This window comes from Topomyia yanbarensis, chromosome 3 (assembly GCF_030247195.1).
Source record: "Topomyia yanbarensis strain Yona2022 chromosome 3, ASM3024719v1, whole genome shotgun sequence".
In the NCBI taxonomy this organism is placed as follows: Eukaryota; Metazoa; Arthropoda; class Insecta; order Diptera; family Culicidae; genus Topomyia; species Topomyia yanbarensis.
In genome coordinates, this window is record NC_080672.1 from 240,076,801 (window position 1) to 240,097,664 (window position 20,864).

The 20,864-nt window shown below is 39.7% G+C and overlaps 2 protein-coding genes across 2 annotated transcripts in view; both read left to right on the forward strand.

Annotated features, from left to right (window-relative positions):
* LOC131689528 (uncharacterized) overlaps nt 1-20,864 on the forward strand; it is a 164,477-nt gene that overhangs the window by 64,921 nt on the left and 78,692 nt on the right. The gene's annotated exons all lie outside the window — the stretch shown is intronic.
* Nucleotides 14,937-15,641, forward strand: LOC131687812 (uncharacterized). The gene has a single exon (XM_058971903.1). The coding sequence runs from the start codon at nt 14,937-14,939 to the stop codon at nt 15,639-15,641; it is 705 nt and encodes a 234-aa protein (XP_058827886.1).

Consider the following 20,864-nt stretch of genomic DNA (forward strand, 5'->3'; position numbering starts at 1 on the left):
AGATTTCTAGGGGGCACATAGATATTCATTTGTGAGAGAATATCTGGTGCATCTATTTGACCAGTTAATATCTTCCCAACAAATACTGCTCTAAATGTGTTCCGCCTTTTCGCTAGGGTTTCCATATCGAGCAGACGACAGCGATCGATGTACGGTGGTAGCTCTGCTGGGTCACGCCATGGGAGAGTTCTAAGAGCAAAACGGAGGAATCTTGCCTGCACTGCTTCTATTCGGTTGATCCAAATGTTCGTATAAGGACACCAAATGGGTGCTGAAGCTTCCAGGACAGATCGAACTAGTGAGAAATAGAGTGCTCGTAAACAATATGGATCAGTGAATTCTTTGGCGATTTTTATAATGAAGCCGAGGTTTCTATTTGCCTGTGCTATAACATGAGAGTAATGATTTCTGAATGTCAGTTGTGAGTCCAGGAGTACTCCGAGGTCTCTGATAACTGTCATTCTCTCTAGCGATTCCCCTGAGATGGTGTAGCTCCAGAGTATTGGATTTTTTCTGCGAGTAAAAGATATTATGGAACATTTGGCCACGCTGAGAGCCAGCAAGTTGCGACTACACCAATTACAAAAAGCATCTATGTGTCGCCGCAGTGCCACGCAATCTTCTATTGACCGCACAATGAGAAATAGTTTGAGATCATCAGCGTATATAAGTTTACACCCTGGAGGTATAACATAGCAAACGTCATTGAAGAACAACGAAAAAAGCAACGGTCCTAGATTGCTCCCTTGAGGCATTCCCGACAAGTTAATGAAGCTGTATGACTCGCTATTTCCTAATTTTACAGATAGAGAACGATTTACGAGATATGATTTAAGCCACCCTGTGAAATTTGACGAAGCGCCCAGCCGCTTTATCTTTGCCAGTAGAAGAGAGTGATCTACACGATCGAAGGCAGCCTTGAGATCCGTGTATACAGTATCGACCTGAGATCCAACTTCAATATTTTTAATACAGAGCGAAGTGAATTGGGCTAGATTTGTAGTTGTCGATCTGCCTGAAAAAAGCCATGTTGATCCTTCGGTATGTATGCTTTGGTCTCACGAAACAGCACGTTTCCTACTAAAATCTCAAATAACTTTGATCCAGCGCAGAGTGAGGTTATGCCACGATAGTTCGCAATATTTTGCTTATCACCTTTTTTAAAAACGGGAAACATAACTGATTTTTTCCAACACATGGGAAACGCCGATTGCAATAGTGATTGATTGAAAATTAGCCTTAAAGGTGTACACAATGCGCTTGCGCATCTTTTCAGTATAATGGAAGGAATACCATCTGGTCCTGCTGATGTTGAAGACTTTAGCTTTCTCATGGCAGTTAAAATGTCATCGTTAGTAAATTGGATATTACCTACATTAATTACATCATAAGGGACATTCTAAGGGCCATATTCCACCTGAGTGGAGTTAGCCGAGTCCTTTTTAAACACACTCGAGAAATGTTGAGCGAATAGGTCACAGATGCCGCTTGGAGTGCTTGATGTTTCACTTGCAAGGAACATACTGGAAGGAAGCCCATTTTCTTTGCGTTTTCCGTTAACGAAAGACCAAAACTGCTTTGGATTTTGTTTCAGGTTTGTTTGGGTTTGTGCTACGTGTCTTGAATAGAGGAACCGATTATATGTCTTGTAGCTGTTGCTAGCTTGAATAAACTCTCGTTTTGTAATGGGGTTTCGTCGGCTGGTGTAATGCCTAAGCGCAGCTGCTCGCAATCTTTTCAGCTTACGTAGCTGACGATTGGACCATGTCGGTTTTGGTCGGGGATGTGGTGCGGGAACTGTTATTCTGAATAGCTGTTTCAGGACCAGTGAAAGTTTTTCTACGGCAACATCTACATCGATCGCGGAATTTAACAGTCTCCCAATCAATTGCCTGTAGTGAACTTTGAAGCCTAGAGAAATCAGTCTTCGAAAAGTTGAACTCCCTGACATCCAGAATTTCGTCAAAAATAACCAACTGGGGACAAATCTGCGTTACTAGAAGAGGAGGATGATATGCGTCACAGGCAACTAATGGCTCAAGGGCTTCTGAAACGGCGCAGTTAATAGAAGCTTCTTCATTTACGAACAGGAGATCCAGGGTTCGATTTCGTATGTTATTTACGGTGCACATTTGCAGCATGTTCAATATAGACATTCCGTCCAATAAGGCAATACTCGCTCTCGAAAAGATAGATTCAGAAGGATCTGGAAAGGCATAACCGGAGGGTGTACTCTTCCAAAGAAGTCCTGGCTGATTATAGTCACCAAACAGTAGATGAGCCATGTTGGTTTGAATGGAAGTTGCGATGTCAAGCGCTGAGTCTATGTGCTTCTGAATAAAATCTATATCACTTGCGGAATCAGGGGGAATGTATACTACGCCTACACAAATATTAATATCGCGCCCGCGAATATCTACCCATAGTTGTTCGAGATCGTTACTATCCGTTTTATGTTTGGATGAGAGCCGGTTGGACACTGCAATAAGCACACCACCACCACGTTTTTTCCCTGTACTGTCTGGATCGCGATCTTTACGGTAAACCGTGTACCTTGGGCCGAATAACTGGATCGAATGGATTTGATCATTCAGCCACGTTTCGGTTAGAATAATGACATCATATTCGGCCTCTGAAACAGCGACGAACAACTCGTCAATTTTTGTGCGTAGTCCTCTCACGTTCTGGTAGTAGATACTAAGTTGTTCCTCCAGATAGTGTCCTGATGGTTGAGCGGTAGAAAGACGAGCGGCGATGGTGGTGACGTCTGGCTGTAATAGGGGTGGATTTTCAGCGGGAGCAGCATCTGTATGTCCTACTTCGGAAGAACATCTACATTCATTGCATTTACCTGTGTAAACAAAAGCAGGAACTTCAAATTGCTCTAATTGTTTTAGACTGCTGTTATCTGACCGGAGCATATCGTAGTCTCTGCTTTCAGATTTTGTTGTCAACATACAGGCGTCGGTGATAGAATCAAACTGATTGTAAACGGTGGTAAATTGCAATTGTGGATCGGATTTAGGGTGCGCAGAATCTATAGTAGCTTCGGGAGGACATATACCCTCCTTATTTTTACCTGACCGGAGAAGGTCACTACCATCGCATTCATGTTCCGTGGCAAGCAGATGGTCATCGGTGACGGAGTTAAGCTGATCACGTCCGTTGGTAAGCTGCAATTGTAGATCTGACCGGGAAGGGTCGCTGCCAAGTTCCGTGGCAAGCAGATGGGCGTCGGTGATGGGTTCTAGCTGATTGTGCCCATCGGCAAGCTGCAATTGTGGGTCTGGCCGGGAAAGGTCGCTGCCATAGCATACAAGTTCCTTAGAAAACAGATGAACGTCGTTGATGGAATCAGGCGGATTGCATCCGTCGACAAGCTGCAATTGTGGATCTAATTTAAGGTGCGCAGTATCGTGAGTAGCTTCGGGAGGACATATACCCTCCTTAGCTTTACCTAACCGGGAAAGGTCGCTGCCATAGCATACAAGTTCCTTAGAAAACAGGTGAACGTCGTTAATGGAATCAGGCTGGTTGCCTCCGCCGACAAGCTGCAATTGTGGATCTAATTTAAGGTGCGCAGTATCTTGAGTAGCTTCGGGAGGACATATACCCTCCTTAGCTTTACCTGACCGGGAAAGGTCGCTGCCATAGCATACAAGCTCCTTAGAAAACAGATGAACGTCGTTGATGGAATCGGCCTGATTGCATCCGTTGACAAGCTGCAATTGTGGATCTAATTTAGGGTGCTCAGTATCTTGAGTAGCTTCGGGAGGACATATACCCTCCTTAGCTTTACCTGACCGGGAAATGTCGCTGCCATAACACACAAGTTCCGTGGAGATCAGGTGAACGTAGTTGAAGGAATCGGGCTGATTGCACCCGTCGGTAAGATGCAATTGTGGATCTGGATAGATGAGATCGCCATCGTTACTGCTTCGTTGTTCTAACCAAGATTCATTCTCCGATGGCGTCGCTGCCACAGAAGAAACATGGTTGCTGTGGTTGATTTGTCGTTTGACCGGAAGAATTATTTGACGAACAACGAAACCGGTTTCACGGTGTTGTGTTAGTTGCTAGGTGTTGTAGTCAATGATTCGACGTGACTGCCGAAGACGTGTTTGGTACAGTGGACACTCAGAGCTCCAGGAGGCATGATCTACTTGTATTTGGTCAGCATCAGTTCTCGCAGTATTGGCATTGTGGCAGTTTATGCACTTTCGGAAGTTTGAAACACATTCTTCAGACTTGTGTCGTTCGGCACAAATTGGACAGCATGGGGGCTTCGTGCATGCTTCAGCTTTATGGCCGTACTCAGAACACCGAAAGCAGCGAAACACGTTGACACATTCAGTAATTTTGCAGCGCATCCAACCTAAGTTGACACGTTGCAACTTTATCAGTTCTTCGAAGGTTTTGGCATCGGTTTCAAGAACAGCAGACATAGGATTGTCTGTGTGTTTTTCGTTTCGCACAACTCGTATCACCGTTAGGTTAGCAGACTCCGAAAGATTGTTTTGCTTTACCAATTTTTCCACGAAATTCTCCGCAGTGATATCGTCAGTGAAACCAGCAATTTTTACTCTGGGTTTCAGAGCTTTTTGAACGTCAGCATCGTACTTTCCAGACAGATTTGCTTTTACTGAACTAAGCAGTTTAAGCGCTGATTCTTGGGAATCGCATCTAACCGTTGCTTCACCGTTGGATCGGAAAAAGGTTTCTTTAACACCCAACATAACAGGGTCGAGCTTGCTTTGGATGTCTTTCATTGTTACAGTCGCGTCTTGGTGCTCAGTAGGTCTAATGACTACTGTTCGCTCTCGCTTTACTATTGCATTATACTTCACTGAGAGTGTTTCTGCAATGTTCTGGACGGGTACACTCTTGGGGGTGTTCTCGTTGGAAACTTTATCACTTCTAGGGGGAACAGTTAGACATCTACGTTTACCCGACCGCAGTTGGCCTATTTCCAAAATCTCGCTGCCATTAGGATTGGACTGTTTATGCACCGGACAATCGCCAGCAGATATCATGGGACTTTTCCTTTTTCTGTTTGATGCTGGGTCGCTCACACAAGCTTGAACGACACTTGCGTATGACAGGGTATTTGTATTTTCACTGGTATTCAAATTCGCGAGCGATTGCTTCATAAGCTGGAGAAAGTCCGAAAGTTGTTAATTGAAGTTGTTCTCGATTTTGCCCACACACTCATTCACTAACTTGTGTGTCAGCTCATGTTATGCCTTCTGCAATTCAGAAACCGCGTTCTGCAGTTCCCCTCACTTTTTCAGCACATCATTCAAGCAAGACTGTTTTTACGACAGTCAAAGCAAACTTATCGTAATGCATTATTGCTTTTCAGGGCTCTTGCACTGGCGGTAGGGGAACATGGGGAGACTTGACCAAGTTTTCAGCTAAAACTACATAAATCTCTAAAAAGTCCTTCAATCCCTCAAAAGTCATTGAGATATAATGTGCAAAGTTATTTTGCATCTTCATGATTTTTTGCAGAATTTTTAATTTAATTTTTGAAAAGTTACAAAAGTTTTTCTGAGATCGTTTTTTTTTTGGTCAAGTCTCCCCATTGCGGGGAGACTTGACCAAGGCGTGGGGAGACTTGACCAAGAGAATTTTGAAAAATCATTACAAAAAATAATGACATACAACATACTGTAATTATTTTTTTTTCATATTATCGAGATGTTTAGGTAGCACTAAAAATATATATAAGGGTTGCATTTGATAAATTTCGATTTTTCAATGCATTTCTTTTTAAAGATTAACTGTACTGCTTGCATTGTATGTTCACACATCACGAAATCAGTCCTACTATTGCTAACTTTATGTACTAATACTAAAATATGAAGACTTATGTTTGATGTGGGATTTTTTTATTGCGTGATTAACATTAACACTAGATACCAAAGCATAATAAATATCAGAAATTTTGTATCTTTCATCAGCTAATGGCCACTTGGTCAAGTCTCCCCATAAAATCTTGGTCAAGTCTCCCCAACATTAGTTATTGCGTTCAATATCATTCAAATTCTAGTAATAACTATTCCAATGTTCTAATTTATGTAAAATCATTTCACTACTTCACGAAGATTAAGATGGTATATTAGCACATTAATAGTAATTAGTAGTCGAGTAGATACGTCCATACAAAGTTTGATAAAAAATTACATCATTTAATGCAAATTTATTAATCATGTAATATTTTCTGTAAGGAAAGAATTTTTCATTCCAAACTTTTAAAATTACCTTAAGGGATCGAAGCAAGTATAAAAATATTTTTGGAAAAATTTTAAGAAACGAAGAGAAGACGCCATAGCCAAAAATAGAATTTTGCGCTTGGTCAAGTCTCCCCATGTTCCCCTATTCAGATCGGCACATTTTTCATGCAGGATATGATCGCAGCCGCCGAAACAGTAAACACGATCATTCACTGATGAAATTTTATTCGCACACGCACTGCATAGAACAGTGGTCATGATATCGCTATCGGTACTTCACACTCTTCTCTGCTCCGGCCCGAGACGGGCTAACGAAGCAAAACAAACAACGAATCACTGGTTGGCTATTGTTTTACCGGTCCAACAGATAATGCAAATGTGTTTTTCACTTCAGATTGCGTAGATAACCGTCGATTCTTCAAGCACTATTTATCACGAATAAATGAGGGTTTAATTTCAACGCAACGGATCACATCACCATCACACACAGTAGACACACAGTAGACAATTAGCAATTATATCGTAGAGTTGCGCGAAGCAATACATGAGCATAATGCAGCGGAGCATAGCGTGACAAAACTACCTCCAGAGGAGGTTATGAATGGCCGAAAGATTAAACGGAAACTCCCCCTACTAGAGTACAATAAGGTGTCTGTCGACGAAGAACTCCTCAATAAGCTGGACCGAGAGGCAAAGTTAGCCGGTAAGAAACGAGAAGATGAACGTTGTTGTGCGCGCCAGTGTCGTGTAAAACCTGGAGATAAGGTGATAGTGGAGCGTCAAACTCGAGGAAAGAGGGAATCGCGGTTCTCCCCAACCCAACATACAGTTACAGAAGAAAATAACGGGAGTCTAACGCTTAGCGATGGAAGTGGTCACATGATGAAACGTCATGTTACTCAGACTAAGAAGGTCGTCGAGTGGTGAAAAGAGAAATCACCAATTGCTGAGAAGCACGATGACCATGCTACGAAGTCGACGGATGTTACTCAACGGAAGACTCGCGAAAAGAAAACCCCCTTGTATCTGAATGATTATGTGCAGCCCATAGCAATGAACTAAATTCGAAATTAATCCAGCAATAAAATTTCACAAACGTAATATTCTTTTAATTCCCCGAAACAAACTTTTCGAACTCTTTTTAGAACTTAGATACTAAAATGAGAAAAGAAATTAACATCAAACAAAAATCATTACCTAATCCAGCATATCACTTGTATGCTTATCCTTAGCTCCGCTTCCAATTTGTCTTTAAAGCAATACATTTGTAGAATAACTGCTCGGTGGCTAACTGCGACACACATATCCTTTTTAATTAAATTTAATAGACGAATAACAAGTTACGTTAGCTTCTGCCGCAATCTGATGACAACAGTACACAAAAAAATAAATTGTCATCTCATCGCAGAGGTGCCAACCTTCCAGATTTATCAGGATTCTTCCAGATTTTCAAGCCTCATCCAGACATACAGATTTATGTTTGTCTGATCCAGATTTCAGGGAATTTGCACAGATTTATCCAGACAATTTGAAAAATATAAAAATAAGTTTCAAGAACTCTTCCTTGATTCATAAGACAATTTTTGAGAAAGCTGGAAACACAACATACGACAGTTTTTTCGCTGAAAGTCAACAAATGTTCTGCCGAATTATATCAGCTAGAAGTTCCAGCAGTCCAAGATTTTGTAAACTCTGAGATTCAAATTTAATCAATGTGCTCTATGCTGAAAATCAAGCATTTGACATTTCCAGAATAGCAGTGCAATCACCGAATTTTTAGTAAGCCTTTATATTTACTAATATACAAACATGTTTCGTTAGTAAAATGTAACAAATATAACTCATCGGTGAGGAATGCACCATTTCCTAAAGAATTTAGGTCATCCAGACAATTCCAGACTTTTTAAAAAATTATTACAGATTTTTTGAAAAAACACTTGGCATCCCTGTCTCATCGTTCGTTTTGCTTGCCACCTTCGCTTATGGACTAATTCATGTGCCGTTGCGTTAGTGCGAGATTGGGGTTAAATCGGGTGAAATTTTGGCCAAATGAGGTTAAATCAGATGGCGAATTGTTAACATCGCGTTATATGCATGTTGTCTACACACATTGCCACTGTGTTGGTATTCTAGACGTCAAATAACTCACTGGGCTGCCAGTTTATAAACTGGGTGCGACTGATAGGGCTGTGCTATAATCATGTGTTGGAGTTAAGCATGCACCAAGGATAGTAAGAAAGATGGAAACATTTATTCATGTCGTCACCGGAAGACACGAACTCTATAATTAAGATTTCTTCTCGTTTAACCACAGATACAGAGTCAAGTGAAAGGAATTTGGTTTGGTTTGATCACGGAATATTTCAATGCCTTTTCTTTTTCAACGGATATAAAAAAGGCTTATATAAAGTGATTCTAGTGTACTATAATTTAAACATACCTATAAGCAAATATAAACACAACGTATTTGTATTTGCTATAAGAAAGAAGATGTAGAGGTGGTCGTGATAACTTGAATACTATAAGCGAATAAAACGTATTTGTGGAACAGTAACGTTTTCGTTTTTTGCACCCCCTGAACCTTTTTTTAAAGAAGAGGGGAGATGTGTGGTGTCTAATTTCCGCATAAGATAGTGTAGCAGCAACCCAATTATTAAGCCGCATGTACACTGTTTGGCGTCGACATAATTGAGTCGACACTCAGCGACATCCGCCGAGAAAGCAGCAAACCGCCATTATTCGCGGCTTTTGGATCCTTGACGCTGAAGAGGTAAGACATGTAATCGGCGCACTGATTGATTCCTCATGGCGTACAAAACCACACTTGTTATTTTTTAACTCACTTTTTATGTATTAAAAAAAAACACATTTTAGCGTTCGCTCAGGTCAAGAAAATATTATTTCATCGTGAATTCTTCGAAGGTTAGTTAATTTGAAGCGTATTTTCAGTACCTGCATTAAATCAATAATGTATTTCTTTATAGATCCGAAGTTTGGATGTACTTGCATCCTTACATCCTTTCTATAAAAACAACATCCGTTGACGGTAATTCGTCACCTGTGGTGCAAATACTTTCCAAAAGTTTTTTGCTCTCTGATGAATTTTTCTCTATACCATAATTTTTTGGTATTTGTATCTTTGGATGCTGATATTCTTGTAGAAAGTTGAAAATTAACTTTAGCAAAATAACCTGAACAAAAAAACTAGTGCGTATTCAAGACAGTAGTAATGTTAAGGCAAGTATATGATGCTTGAAAGAATTGCTTCAGAGTTCAAAAATTCATGAGAATGTTGAAAAGTTACGGGTTGTTTGTTTATTTGACAACAAATTTGTATTTTACTCTTTGTCTTCAATGCGTGTCGAAATGCTCAATGTACAGCGATATACAATTAATTACCTTCGAGTTTATAACTGTGTTTGTAACTAACTTTTAATTAGCTGGAAAAGACTTGATTATCCACATTATCTTTTCGCTTGTCGACATTCTGCTTTATGTATTACAGCGAATTTTGATTCTTGCTTCGATTATGGAGGTTTTTTAACCTTGGGGATATTCGTTTGTCACAACGGAATGAATTAGTTATCAGGTTCGTGAATGTAAACCACATTCAATCTAAACAGCAATGCTGTGTAATACTGGTTGATCGAGAAGTGGATGCTGTATTTGCCGGTATCGCAGGTGTTTCATTCCGTTCTTCCAGAACGGCACCAAAAACCACTGGAGAAGTCTTTCGCGCCGGTTTCACACTTAACTTCCCACCTTCCTTACCGAAGGCATAGGAAAGTATCTCTAGTAATATGCACTGCCAAAAGGATTTCTGAATCCACAAGCTTGTTCAGCAAACTTGTTGCGATTTGGTCGATTAAATCCAACGTATTCGCTTGCCCGATTGGATAGTCAAATCGCGGTTTATGCAATGGAATTCGAAGTTGGGTGTATTAAAACACTTCAATGCATATTCTGGAGCACGAAAACAGATTTGTGTGTGAACACTCCGGGGATATATTTGCTACTACCCATGATAGGTAAAATTTGGTAATTATCGGTTCTTCTCTCTTTCGATATCTCCCTTATCAGAGATCAAAAAGACTAGGTGAGTTTAGTGTTTTAGGTTAGTGATCAAACTGTAACTGTTATACATTAGGGTTCAGATTTAAGATTGAGTTTAGTTAGGTAGTTAAGTTTAGCCGTAGGCTTAAAATATATAATGTTTAGGGAATTAAATTTAGGTTGTAGCGTAATTTAGACTTAGGACTAGTGTTAAGTATTTACAGAGAAACTATATACAATTCTATTTATGATCCGAGTACTGATCACTGGTAATGATTCAGCAAATCGCATTGAAAGAATAATATTGGTTGTTAATTTCATATAAATTTAATTCATCAATCAAAAATACCATTAGTTGTTGCAACACGTCTATAGCACATATTGAATCAATAAAAACATAGTTAAAACAACCAAATCGATTATCATTTCAACACCCAATCACCTTTAAATCAACAACGGGATAGAAACCAAATTAACAAAACAATTAATTGAAACAACGAATTCAGTTTTCATTTTCAACTCGCACCAAACCCAAAACCAGCAATAACATTAGTTGTTACAACCCATTCAATGGGCTGATTTCGATGGTGTGCGTCCAAGCTAACTGCCAGCATCATATTTTCAACTAAATATTTTAGTTATTTCAGCCACTATCTTATTGAAACGAAAACAAAAATGACAGTTTAGAAAAATCAACAATCGTTTAGCTGTACCAAATTTTAACTAATCCATTTCAGAAATTCGACTAAAAATTTGGTTGCTATGCAATTAAGAGCGTTTCCGTGGTATGGAGAAGTGGAATCCGTCACAACCGATACTTGGAGAAACTTTTTCCCTGGCATACTCAACGGTGTTCGGGTGGTGCGAATGCGGTTGTACCAACCTATACCGTCTTACTTGACTTTCGAGGGCAAATCATCCCAAGGTGTTAACTACATACAAAGAACCCTATGCACATATCCAGGGCAGACGCCTACGTGTCAGTTCTGTAATCAGACGGCACACTACGGTAAGCCATGCGCCAAAACTAAAGCAAACTCATCTGCAACCACCACTACCAAACAGCCTTCAACATCTTCTGATACACAAAAGACAGCCGGCCTAAAAATGAATGCAGAACAAACAATATTCCACGGCATCTCAAAGCCATCAGTTAACGTTCGCAGGGAAGAAATTAACAAGAGCGAAGACGGCTATATCAACGTAACTCGAAAACACAAAAAGCACCAAAAAGGTAACAGTGACCACCAGAGCCAATCTAGCGATGACGATATGGACACAAACACGAGCGAGGGGGAAGGCAGACAGAATTATCAGCAAGCGGCAGAGGGTACACCCGACCATCGCTCACCACCAAGAAAGAAAATAAACACAAGACGCGGGAAGCAGTACGCCCAGGATAGTCGACAGAAATGATATTCAGTGGTTTATTTTTTATCTATTTTGAATTTAACAAGTATTTGTATTTATGAAATGTATATTATTTTCAAAATGGCGAATGACCCTCGAGGTTAAAGCCTTAATAAATAATAAAAAAATCTCATTCTCCTTATGGAAAAATGAAACGATTCACACAGCAATAGAATTCTCTATTTTTGTGCACAAGAATCATAATTCCATTGATTGTGACTTCGAGGACGTCTTCGATTATAGAAAAGCAAATTATGAAAATATTAAATTTAAATTAAGCAGTGCTACTTGGCAGTCCCTTTTAAAGAATCAAGAGAACATTGAATGTGCAGTGGAGATCTCTTATAATATTTTATGGCAATTAATACAGGAGGAAGTTCCACTCACGAAAAAACGACGAAATCATGCATCCAAAAATCCAGTTTGGTTCAATAAGGAAATTATTAATTTGAAAAATCGGAAGCAAAAACCTCACAGAATTTACATGAAACACAATAATCAGGATAATTTGGAAAAATACCTCAGCATTCGTGACCATCTAACTTTGGCTATTTCTTCGGCACTAACTGTATATAATGCAAAAACTGAAAATAAGATCATGTCATGCCCAAAAAACTTTTTTATTACATCAAAACTAAGTTGAATTCATGCAACTTCCCATAAAAAATGTCTTTAGATGGGAACGAGGGTGAAACTTCAAAAGATATTTGTAATCTCCGCGCAACATTTTTTCAAGAAACTTATTCCAACTATTCAGACAATGATCGTGACTTTGAATATTTTTCTCATTTTCCTAACCATTCAAGGGATGTTGGCAGTGATGTACCGATGGGAAAAATTCCATCTTCCCAGGTTTTTATTTTTGGGTTTTAACCAGGTTTTTTCCCAAATCATTTTAACCCGGACGAAATATGGGTTTTTTCGTTTTATCGAATGTATAATGTTCATTTAATTTTTTTTATCCTTTCGGCAGTCGCTCTAGTGCACTGAGTGCACGCTGCTCTGAAAATCTAGCGAAATCGTCTTAGGGCACCAGCGGCTGCTCATTCAGTGGGTATAAGCGCGACTTCCGGAGGGTTAAAGAGTCATGCATTTACTTTTGAGAGACCGAAAATAAAAGTCGCAAGGATAAAACATACTTTGTAGAATCCACTCCAGATATCTTAGCATGTAAAAAACGAATATAAACATCAAGCGTAAAAATCGGACAGAGATCCTTGAGCATGACAATCGTTTAGAATATTCTCACCCGAAAAAGTCGGCAAGGATGAACCTCCAGTATAATTCGCTCAGAGGAAATTCCGTACAACGTTACATTCAAGATTGAAAGTTGGATGAAGAAAAGTCCTTTGCGGAAACCGGATATGCTTTTTTACGGTTTTTATTCTGTAGGACATAATCGAAAAGCTCCTGTCCAATTTTGAAACTTGAAGTTCAAATTCAATTTTCACATTCTAATATATTTAATACGGGTTTTACGAAGCATTTTCTGTTCCTGCGACTTTAATTTCGGTCCATTCCATATTCCAACTGGTTTCATATAATACTGGGAACAATAGTCATTGTTACTCTGACAAGTGAAAATTAGAATAATCGTGTGATGCCCAAACTACTTTTATTCTGCTTGTTACTAATTTTAGGGGTTGCTATACTTTTAGGTGAGGTAGGTATTCACACAAAATTTAGAAAATATCTATTTAGTTCGGTGAAAAGTGAGTCATATGCAGAATGCGAGTGGCCTTGACATTCGTCATTAGTATGCACCGTAATAAGAACTCTCACAAATCACAATCCGAATTTTTTCGTTATCAGCTACATCAGCAACAGTAAAAAAATGTTTAGTTCGTTTAGGTGGATTCACAGTAAGAAGCACAATCGACTTAGCCCAAACATTGAAAAGTTTTATCACTTATTTAACCACAATATTTGTAAAAAAATGTTGGATCACCGCTATAACAATGACTCAATCGAGGAAAACCATTCAGAATTCATATACATGCAAAACTTTATGACAATAATGCTCATAAATAAAATAAAAAGGTTTGGATAACAATACAATGTTCAATTACCAAAACATCAAAAAATGCAAAAAACCCAATCTTCCCGCGAAAAACCGTTTTAACCGGGAAAAAACCTTGGGTTTTTTTCCCAAAATTATAAAAACCCTATTTTGTACATCACTGGATGTTTGTGTCAGTCACATTAATGTTCAAGATATCCTGTCTGGTCTCAATGATCTAGATGCCACTAAAGGGTCAGGACCTGATGGAATTCTGCTTTTATAAAGAATTTAGCAACTGAGTTCACCTCACCTTTATTCTGGCTGTTCAATAAGTCACTAGAATCTGATATTTTCCCAAAAGATTGGAAAAAAATTGTTTTATAAATATTTATAAATCGAGTAAAAAATCTGATATTCGCAATTATTGTGGAATTGCCATTCTGTCTTGCTTTCCCAAACTTTTCGAATCCATCATAAATAAAAACATTTTCAACCAAGTCAAACATAAAATACCAAATTCACAACATGGGTTTTTTAAAGGCCGTTCAACTAGTACAAACCTTTTAGAATTTGTTGATTGCTCGTTAAATGCCATGGATAAAAGAAATCATATAGAAGCACTTTACACTGACTTCAGCAAAGCTTTCGATAAACTGGGCATTCCCATGTTAATTTTCAAACTTGAAAAATTAGGAATCGAGATGAGATTCCTCAATTGGATTAAGTCGTATTTAACAGATCGCCAGCAAATAGTAAAATTCTATGACATGAAAATCTGATACAATTAATTTTGTACAAGTTCGTTTCCATCAGTTGAGTAAACAACGCTCCCATATTCTTTTTTGTTTTTGTTACGATCCCGTGAGGTGACGAAGGCCAATCGAAGATAGTGTTATCCGTTAAGAAGCAATTTAATTTACCGTGTAAATCAATTTTATTGCTGCCCTATCAACCCGCTCATTTACGAGACAGCAGTAGCTTGTGGAGCGGCATTGTTCGTAGAATCGTGCAATCACAACAGTTCGGCTTTGCGTGGTGTGGGGTGTGATTGAATGAAAATGAATACGCTGCTGTGCCACTCGTGTGCAAATGATATTGCGGGAACGCACATCTCCTGCCGTGGATTTTGCAATGCTACTTTTCAACCCAGATGCAGCGGGATTGCCGAAAACTGCTTTGACGATGTATTAAATAATAAGCAGATATTTTGGCTATGCAAATCCTGCACTAATCTGATGTCCGATAAGCGTCATCGACAAGTTGTAAGAGCTGCCTATGAGGTTGGACAGGAAGTGGTGTTAGGTGAACACAACCAAATTGTCGAACAACTTAAGGGTGAAATACTATCTGAGTTGAAGTTGGAGATTCGTTCGAATTTTACGGACCTTACAAATTCTAATTCGTTGACACCGAAAACTACTCAACGTCCATTTGCCGAAGCCAGTCGTAACAAAGCTCGCCGTCTTTTCCCGAATAAAGATGGGGCTAAATCTGATGTCTCATCTCTATTACGTGGTACTGGTATGCCTGTTTCACCATCTCTTGGCACGATAACAGTAGCTGATCGTACACCAAAGTTTTGGCTTTACCTATCACGTATTGCACGCGATGTTTCTGTTGACCAAATTTCCATTCTGGCGAAACAACGTCTTATCACCGATGACGTGGAAGTCGTTAGACTTGTTGCAAAGGATCGTGACGTAAAAACAAAGAATTTCATCTCGTTTAAAGTTGGAATCAAACCTGAGCTCAAGGTGCGAGCCCTATCTGCTTCAACATGGCCCGAAGGAATTCTTTTCCGCGAATTCAAGAGCAATCGCACCGTATCAGCTGGAAATTTTTGGACACCCCTCTATCCGCAGCCAGATCAGTCGCCAGTTCAGGCCGATACTCATCAGCCTGCTTCACCATCATCAGTTCAATCAGCTATGACGGAATAATTCAACCACCATCGGGACGCATGTCACTGGGTACAACTCGTTCTGACAATTTTCCGTTGTTTGAACGAAGAATAATTTCGCCGCCATCGCCGAGACTGCACAAACAAATTCACGCTGCGCTGCCATCACCGGAACGCCTGTTATACCGTACTACGGAAGCCCCCGAGCGCTCCGACGCAGTCGTGCTACCAGCCAGCGACCAACTCAGTCGTCCCGGCCCTGCGTTCGGAGGTCGTGAGGGGGTCTTCCGAACTCCCTTCTCAGGCGAGTATTTTGCTTTAAATGACGATCCGCTCCCTGAAAACCTTTTGGTTTCTAGCGTGCCATCGGGTACAACTCGTTCCAACAATTTGCCGTTGTTTGAACGAAGAATAATGTCGCCGCCATCGCCGAGACTGCACAAACAAATTCACGCTGCGCTGCCATCACCGGGACGCCTGTTATACCGTATTACGGAAGCCCCCGAGCGCTCCGATGCAGTCGTGCTACCAGCCAGCGACCAGCTCAGTCGTCCCGGCCCTGCGTTCGGAGGTCGTGAGGGGGTCTTCCGAACTCCCTTCTCAGGCGAGTATTTTGCTTTAAATGACGATCCGCTCCCTGAAAACCTTTTGGTTTCTAGCATGCCATCGGGTACATCACGCCCCTTCAGCATGTCGGCTGCTCTTGACGGCGACTACGATATTTATGTTCTGACGGAAACTTGGCTTGATGATCTAGATTTGCCAACGCTGGAGTCTCGCCGCACGTTCTTGCAAAGAATGTTCATTTTCGATATGTTGTCGAACAATATTGATTGTCCCGACATTCTCTCAAGGATTCATTTATTTGTTCCCCCTCGTGATATAAGGAATCGTCCGCTTCTGTGGATTCCCAGGCACCGCACAGCATATGGCCAGAACAATCCGCTAGACAGGTGTTGTAGCAGATTCAACGAAACTGTTTTAGTTTATGACTTCCATACCACTAAATCTAATTATAAGTTAGCAATTAGAAATTTTTAACATTGACACTAGCAATAGAATTAAGTGTAATCTGTACGATATATATATATATATATATATATATATATATATATATATATATATATATATATATATATATATATATATATATATATATATATATATATATATATATATATATATATATATATATATATATATATATATATATATATATATATATATATATATATATATATATATATATATATATCGAAGATGTAATAAATAAATAAATTGGTATTACATCGATGCAGCTCTTCGGGGATTCTAATGCGGTTTATCGTGCGGATCGAAGCGCATATAACAGTGCTCATGGTCGCGGCGGGGGAGTTTTGATCGCTGTTTCTTCCGCACTAGCCTCCTGTGAATTTGGTGTGGATAGTTCATCAAGCATTGAAGTTGTTTGGACGAAGATTAATACGCAGACGAAGAGCTACTTTATTGGAGCTGTTTACATTCCTCCTGAAAAGCGACTTGACTGCACTATTACGCAGCTCCATCTCGACTCTATAGAACACGCTTCTTCTCAGGCAGATGCAAACGATGTGATAATAGTTCTTGGTGATTTCAACCAACCAGGACTGATGTGGGTTTCTTCTGGACGTGGATACGCTTACCCTAACCCGTTATCCTCGACAACAAATCCTGCCGGCCGCTTACTTCTGGACGGGATGGCTGTTCACGGACTAAATCAAGTAAGCACGATTTTAAACCATCAATCCCGTTTTCTTGACCTTGTGTTCGTCAGCGAGAATGCTTTGCCTGAGTGTTCTGTGAGTGAAGCTTCCAGTGTTATCGTTCCTTTGGATAACTATCATCACGCATTAGAAATATCCATTTCCATCATTAGTTCACCACAATATGAAGAAGATTTAGCTGTGAATCGTCGTAATTTTCGTAAAACTGATTTAGCAGCACTACGTCGCACCCTATCGCTGATTAACTGGAGTGTACTACTTGATCAAGTTGATGTAAATGCTGCAGTCGATCTCTATAACCGATTACTCATTGACTGTGTTGAAAAATCCGTGCCAGAATATCAACCTCCCAAGACGCCTTCATGGTCTAACGCCATGCTTCGGAATCTGAAACGCACCCGTGCCAAAGCCCTACGTGCTTACACAAATCGTCGATGCCCTATTCTCAAGCGCTTTTTCGCACTCGCCAGTAATGAGTACCGCTGTTACAATAAATTGCTGTACAAAGGATATGTGAACCGCATCCAACAAAACTTACGACGAAATCCGAAGGGATTCTGGACTTTTGTTAAAACGAAGAGAAAGGAAACGGGTCTTCCGTCTAGGATGGTCTACAATGGCGAAGTAGCGACTACAACGGCGGAAAAATGCTCCCTATTTGCCAGCTACTTTTCAAGTGTCTTCACGACTGATGTGCCATCTGCCATCGAGCTCGAAAACGCGACCCGTGATGTTCCCATTGGTGTAGTGGATATGGATGTATTCACTATTTCAGTACAATCGGTTCTCTCTGCAATACGGAAAACAAAATCGTCTTATGCTCCAGGGCAAAGTGCTATGCCGTCTGCTGTTCTGAAAAAATGTTCCGATATCTTAGCGATCCCACTGACGCACCTTTTCAATGTGTCGCTTCAGCAGCAAAAATTTCCCGATGATTGCAAGTTTTCAGTTATGTTTCCGGTTCACAAGAAAAATGACAAAAGCAACATCGTGAACTACCGGGGAATCACTTCGCTGAGAGTTGAGTCGAAAATCTTCGAAGCGCTTATCAACGAGGTGCTGTTTTGTGCTAGTAAATATTACATAAGCCCTTGTCAGCATGGATTCTTCCCTGGTCGATCGGTTGAGACGAATTTAGTTAGGTTCACATCGTTTTGCATTGAAAACATATCCAGGAAACTCCAGGTGGACACGGTCTACACAGATCTTAAGGCCGCTTTCGACACAGTTAACCATGAGATACTGCTTACAAAGCTTGATAAACTAGGATGTTCCTCGAGTTTCTGCCACTGGCTTCGATCCTATCTTGTTCACCGCGAGTGCGTCGTGCAAATTGGTGACAACGTGTCTGAACCTTTTTGAAATAATTCCGGAGTTCCCCAAGGTAGTACACTAGGTCCATTACTATTTTCATTATTCGTGAATGATGCGGTCTTTGTTCTAATGCGTGGAGGGAAACTGTTTTTCGCCGATGACTTGAAGATATTTCTTGTGATAAGGAATGAAGCCGATTGCCGTGAGTTACAGTGTCTCATTGATACATTTTACAATTGGTGTCAAAGAAACATGTTGATCCTTTGTGTTACGAAATGTTTTGTCATCAGTTTTCATCGTACAAGATACATGCTTAATTTTAACTACAACATTGCCGGAACTCAGCAGCAACGCGTTGACCATGTAAAAGATCTAGGTGTTATTCTAGATGAAAGGCTAACTTATACCAATCACCTGTCAGCGACCATCGACAAATCAAATCGACTTTTAGGTTTTATGTTCAAAATTTCTAGCGAATTCCGGGATCCTCTGTGTTTCAAGGCTTTGCTCACTGGTGCGCTCGCAGTTGGAATTTGCAAGCATCGTCTGGTGCCCTTATCAGGCAACGTGGAGTGAAAGGATTGAAGCTGACCAGCGCAAATTTATACGATATGCTTTACGTCAATTGCCTTGGAATGATCCGTTGAACCTGCCACCATATGAGAACCGTTGCAGACTATTAGGACTACATACTTTGCAAGAACGTAGACATACTTCGCAGGCCATTTTCATATCAAAGCTTCTGTTGGCTGAGTATGATGTTCCCGATCTTCTTGGACAACTCAACCTCTACGCCCCAACCCGTGTTCTTCGCCCTCGGACATTACTACACATCGAAATGCGAAACACCAATATTTTAGCGATGATTCGTCGCTTCAACGAGCTTGCCGAGCACTTTAACCTCAATTATAATTCATCACAATTTCGTCACCGTTTGCTGTTACATTAGGTTAATTATTTTTAGTTTAGTTCATTAAGACTTAGTGTCAGATGAACACAAATTTTAAATACAAATGCAAATACAAATGCAATTGCAAATGCAAATGCAAATGCAAACGCAAATGCAAATGCAAATGCAACTGCAACTGCAACTGCAACTGCAAATGCAAATGCAAATGCAAATGCAAATGCTAATGCAAATGCAAATGCAAATGCAAATGCAAATGCAAATGCAAATGCAAATGCAAATGCAAATGCAAATGCAAATGCAAATGCAAATGCAAATGCAAATGCAAATGCAAATGCAAATGCAAATGCAAATGCAAATGCAAATGCAAATGCAAATGCAAATGCAAATGCAAATGCAAATGCAAATGCAAATGCAAATGCAAATGCAAATGCAAATGCAAATGCAAATGCAAATGCAAATGCAAATGCAAATGCAAATGCAAATGCAAATGCAAATGCAAATGCAAATGCAAATGCAAATGCAAATGCAAATGCAAATGCAAATGCAAATGCAAATGCAAATGCAAATGCAAATGCAAATGCAAATGCAAATGCAAATGCAAATGCAAATGCAAATGCAAATGCAAATGCAAATGCAAATGCAAATGCAAATGCAAATGCAAATGCAAATGCAAATGCAAATGCAAATGCAAATGCAAATGCAAATGCAAATGCAAATGCAAATGCAAATGCAAATGCAAATGCAAATGCAAATGCAAATGCAAATGCAAATGCAAATGCAAATGCAAATGCAAATGCAAATGCAAATGCAAATGCAAATGCAAATGCAAATGCAAATGCAAATGCAAATGCAAATGCAAATGCAAATGCAAATGCAAATGCAAATGCAAATGCAAATGCAAATGCAAATGCAAATGCAAATGCAAATGCAAATGCAAATGCAAATGCAAATGCAAATGCAAATGCAAATGCAAATGCAAATGCAAATGCAAATGCAAATGCAAATGCAAATGCAAATGCAAATGCAAATGCAAATGCAAATGCAAATGCAAATGCAAATGCAAATGCAAATGCAAATGCAAATGCAAATGCAAATGCAAATGCAAATGCAAATGCAAATGCAAATGCAAATGCAAATGCAAATGCAAATGCAAATGCAAATGCAAATGCAAATGCAAATGCAAATGCAAATGCAAATGCAAATGCAAATGCAAATGCAAATGCAAATGCAAATGCAAATGCAAATGCAAATGCTAATGCAAATGCAAATGCAAATGCAAATGCAAATGCAAATGCAA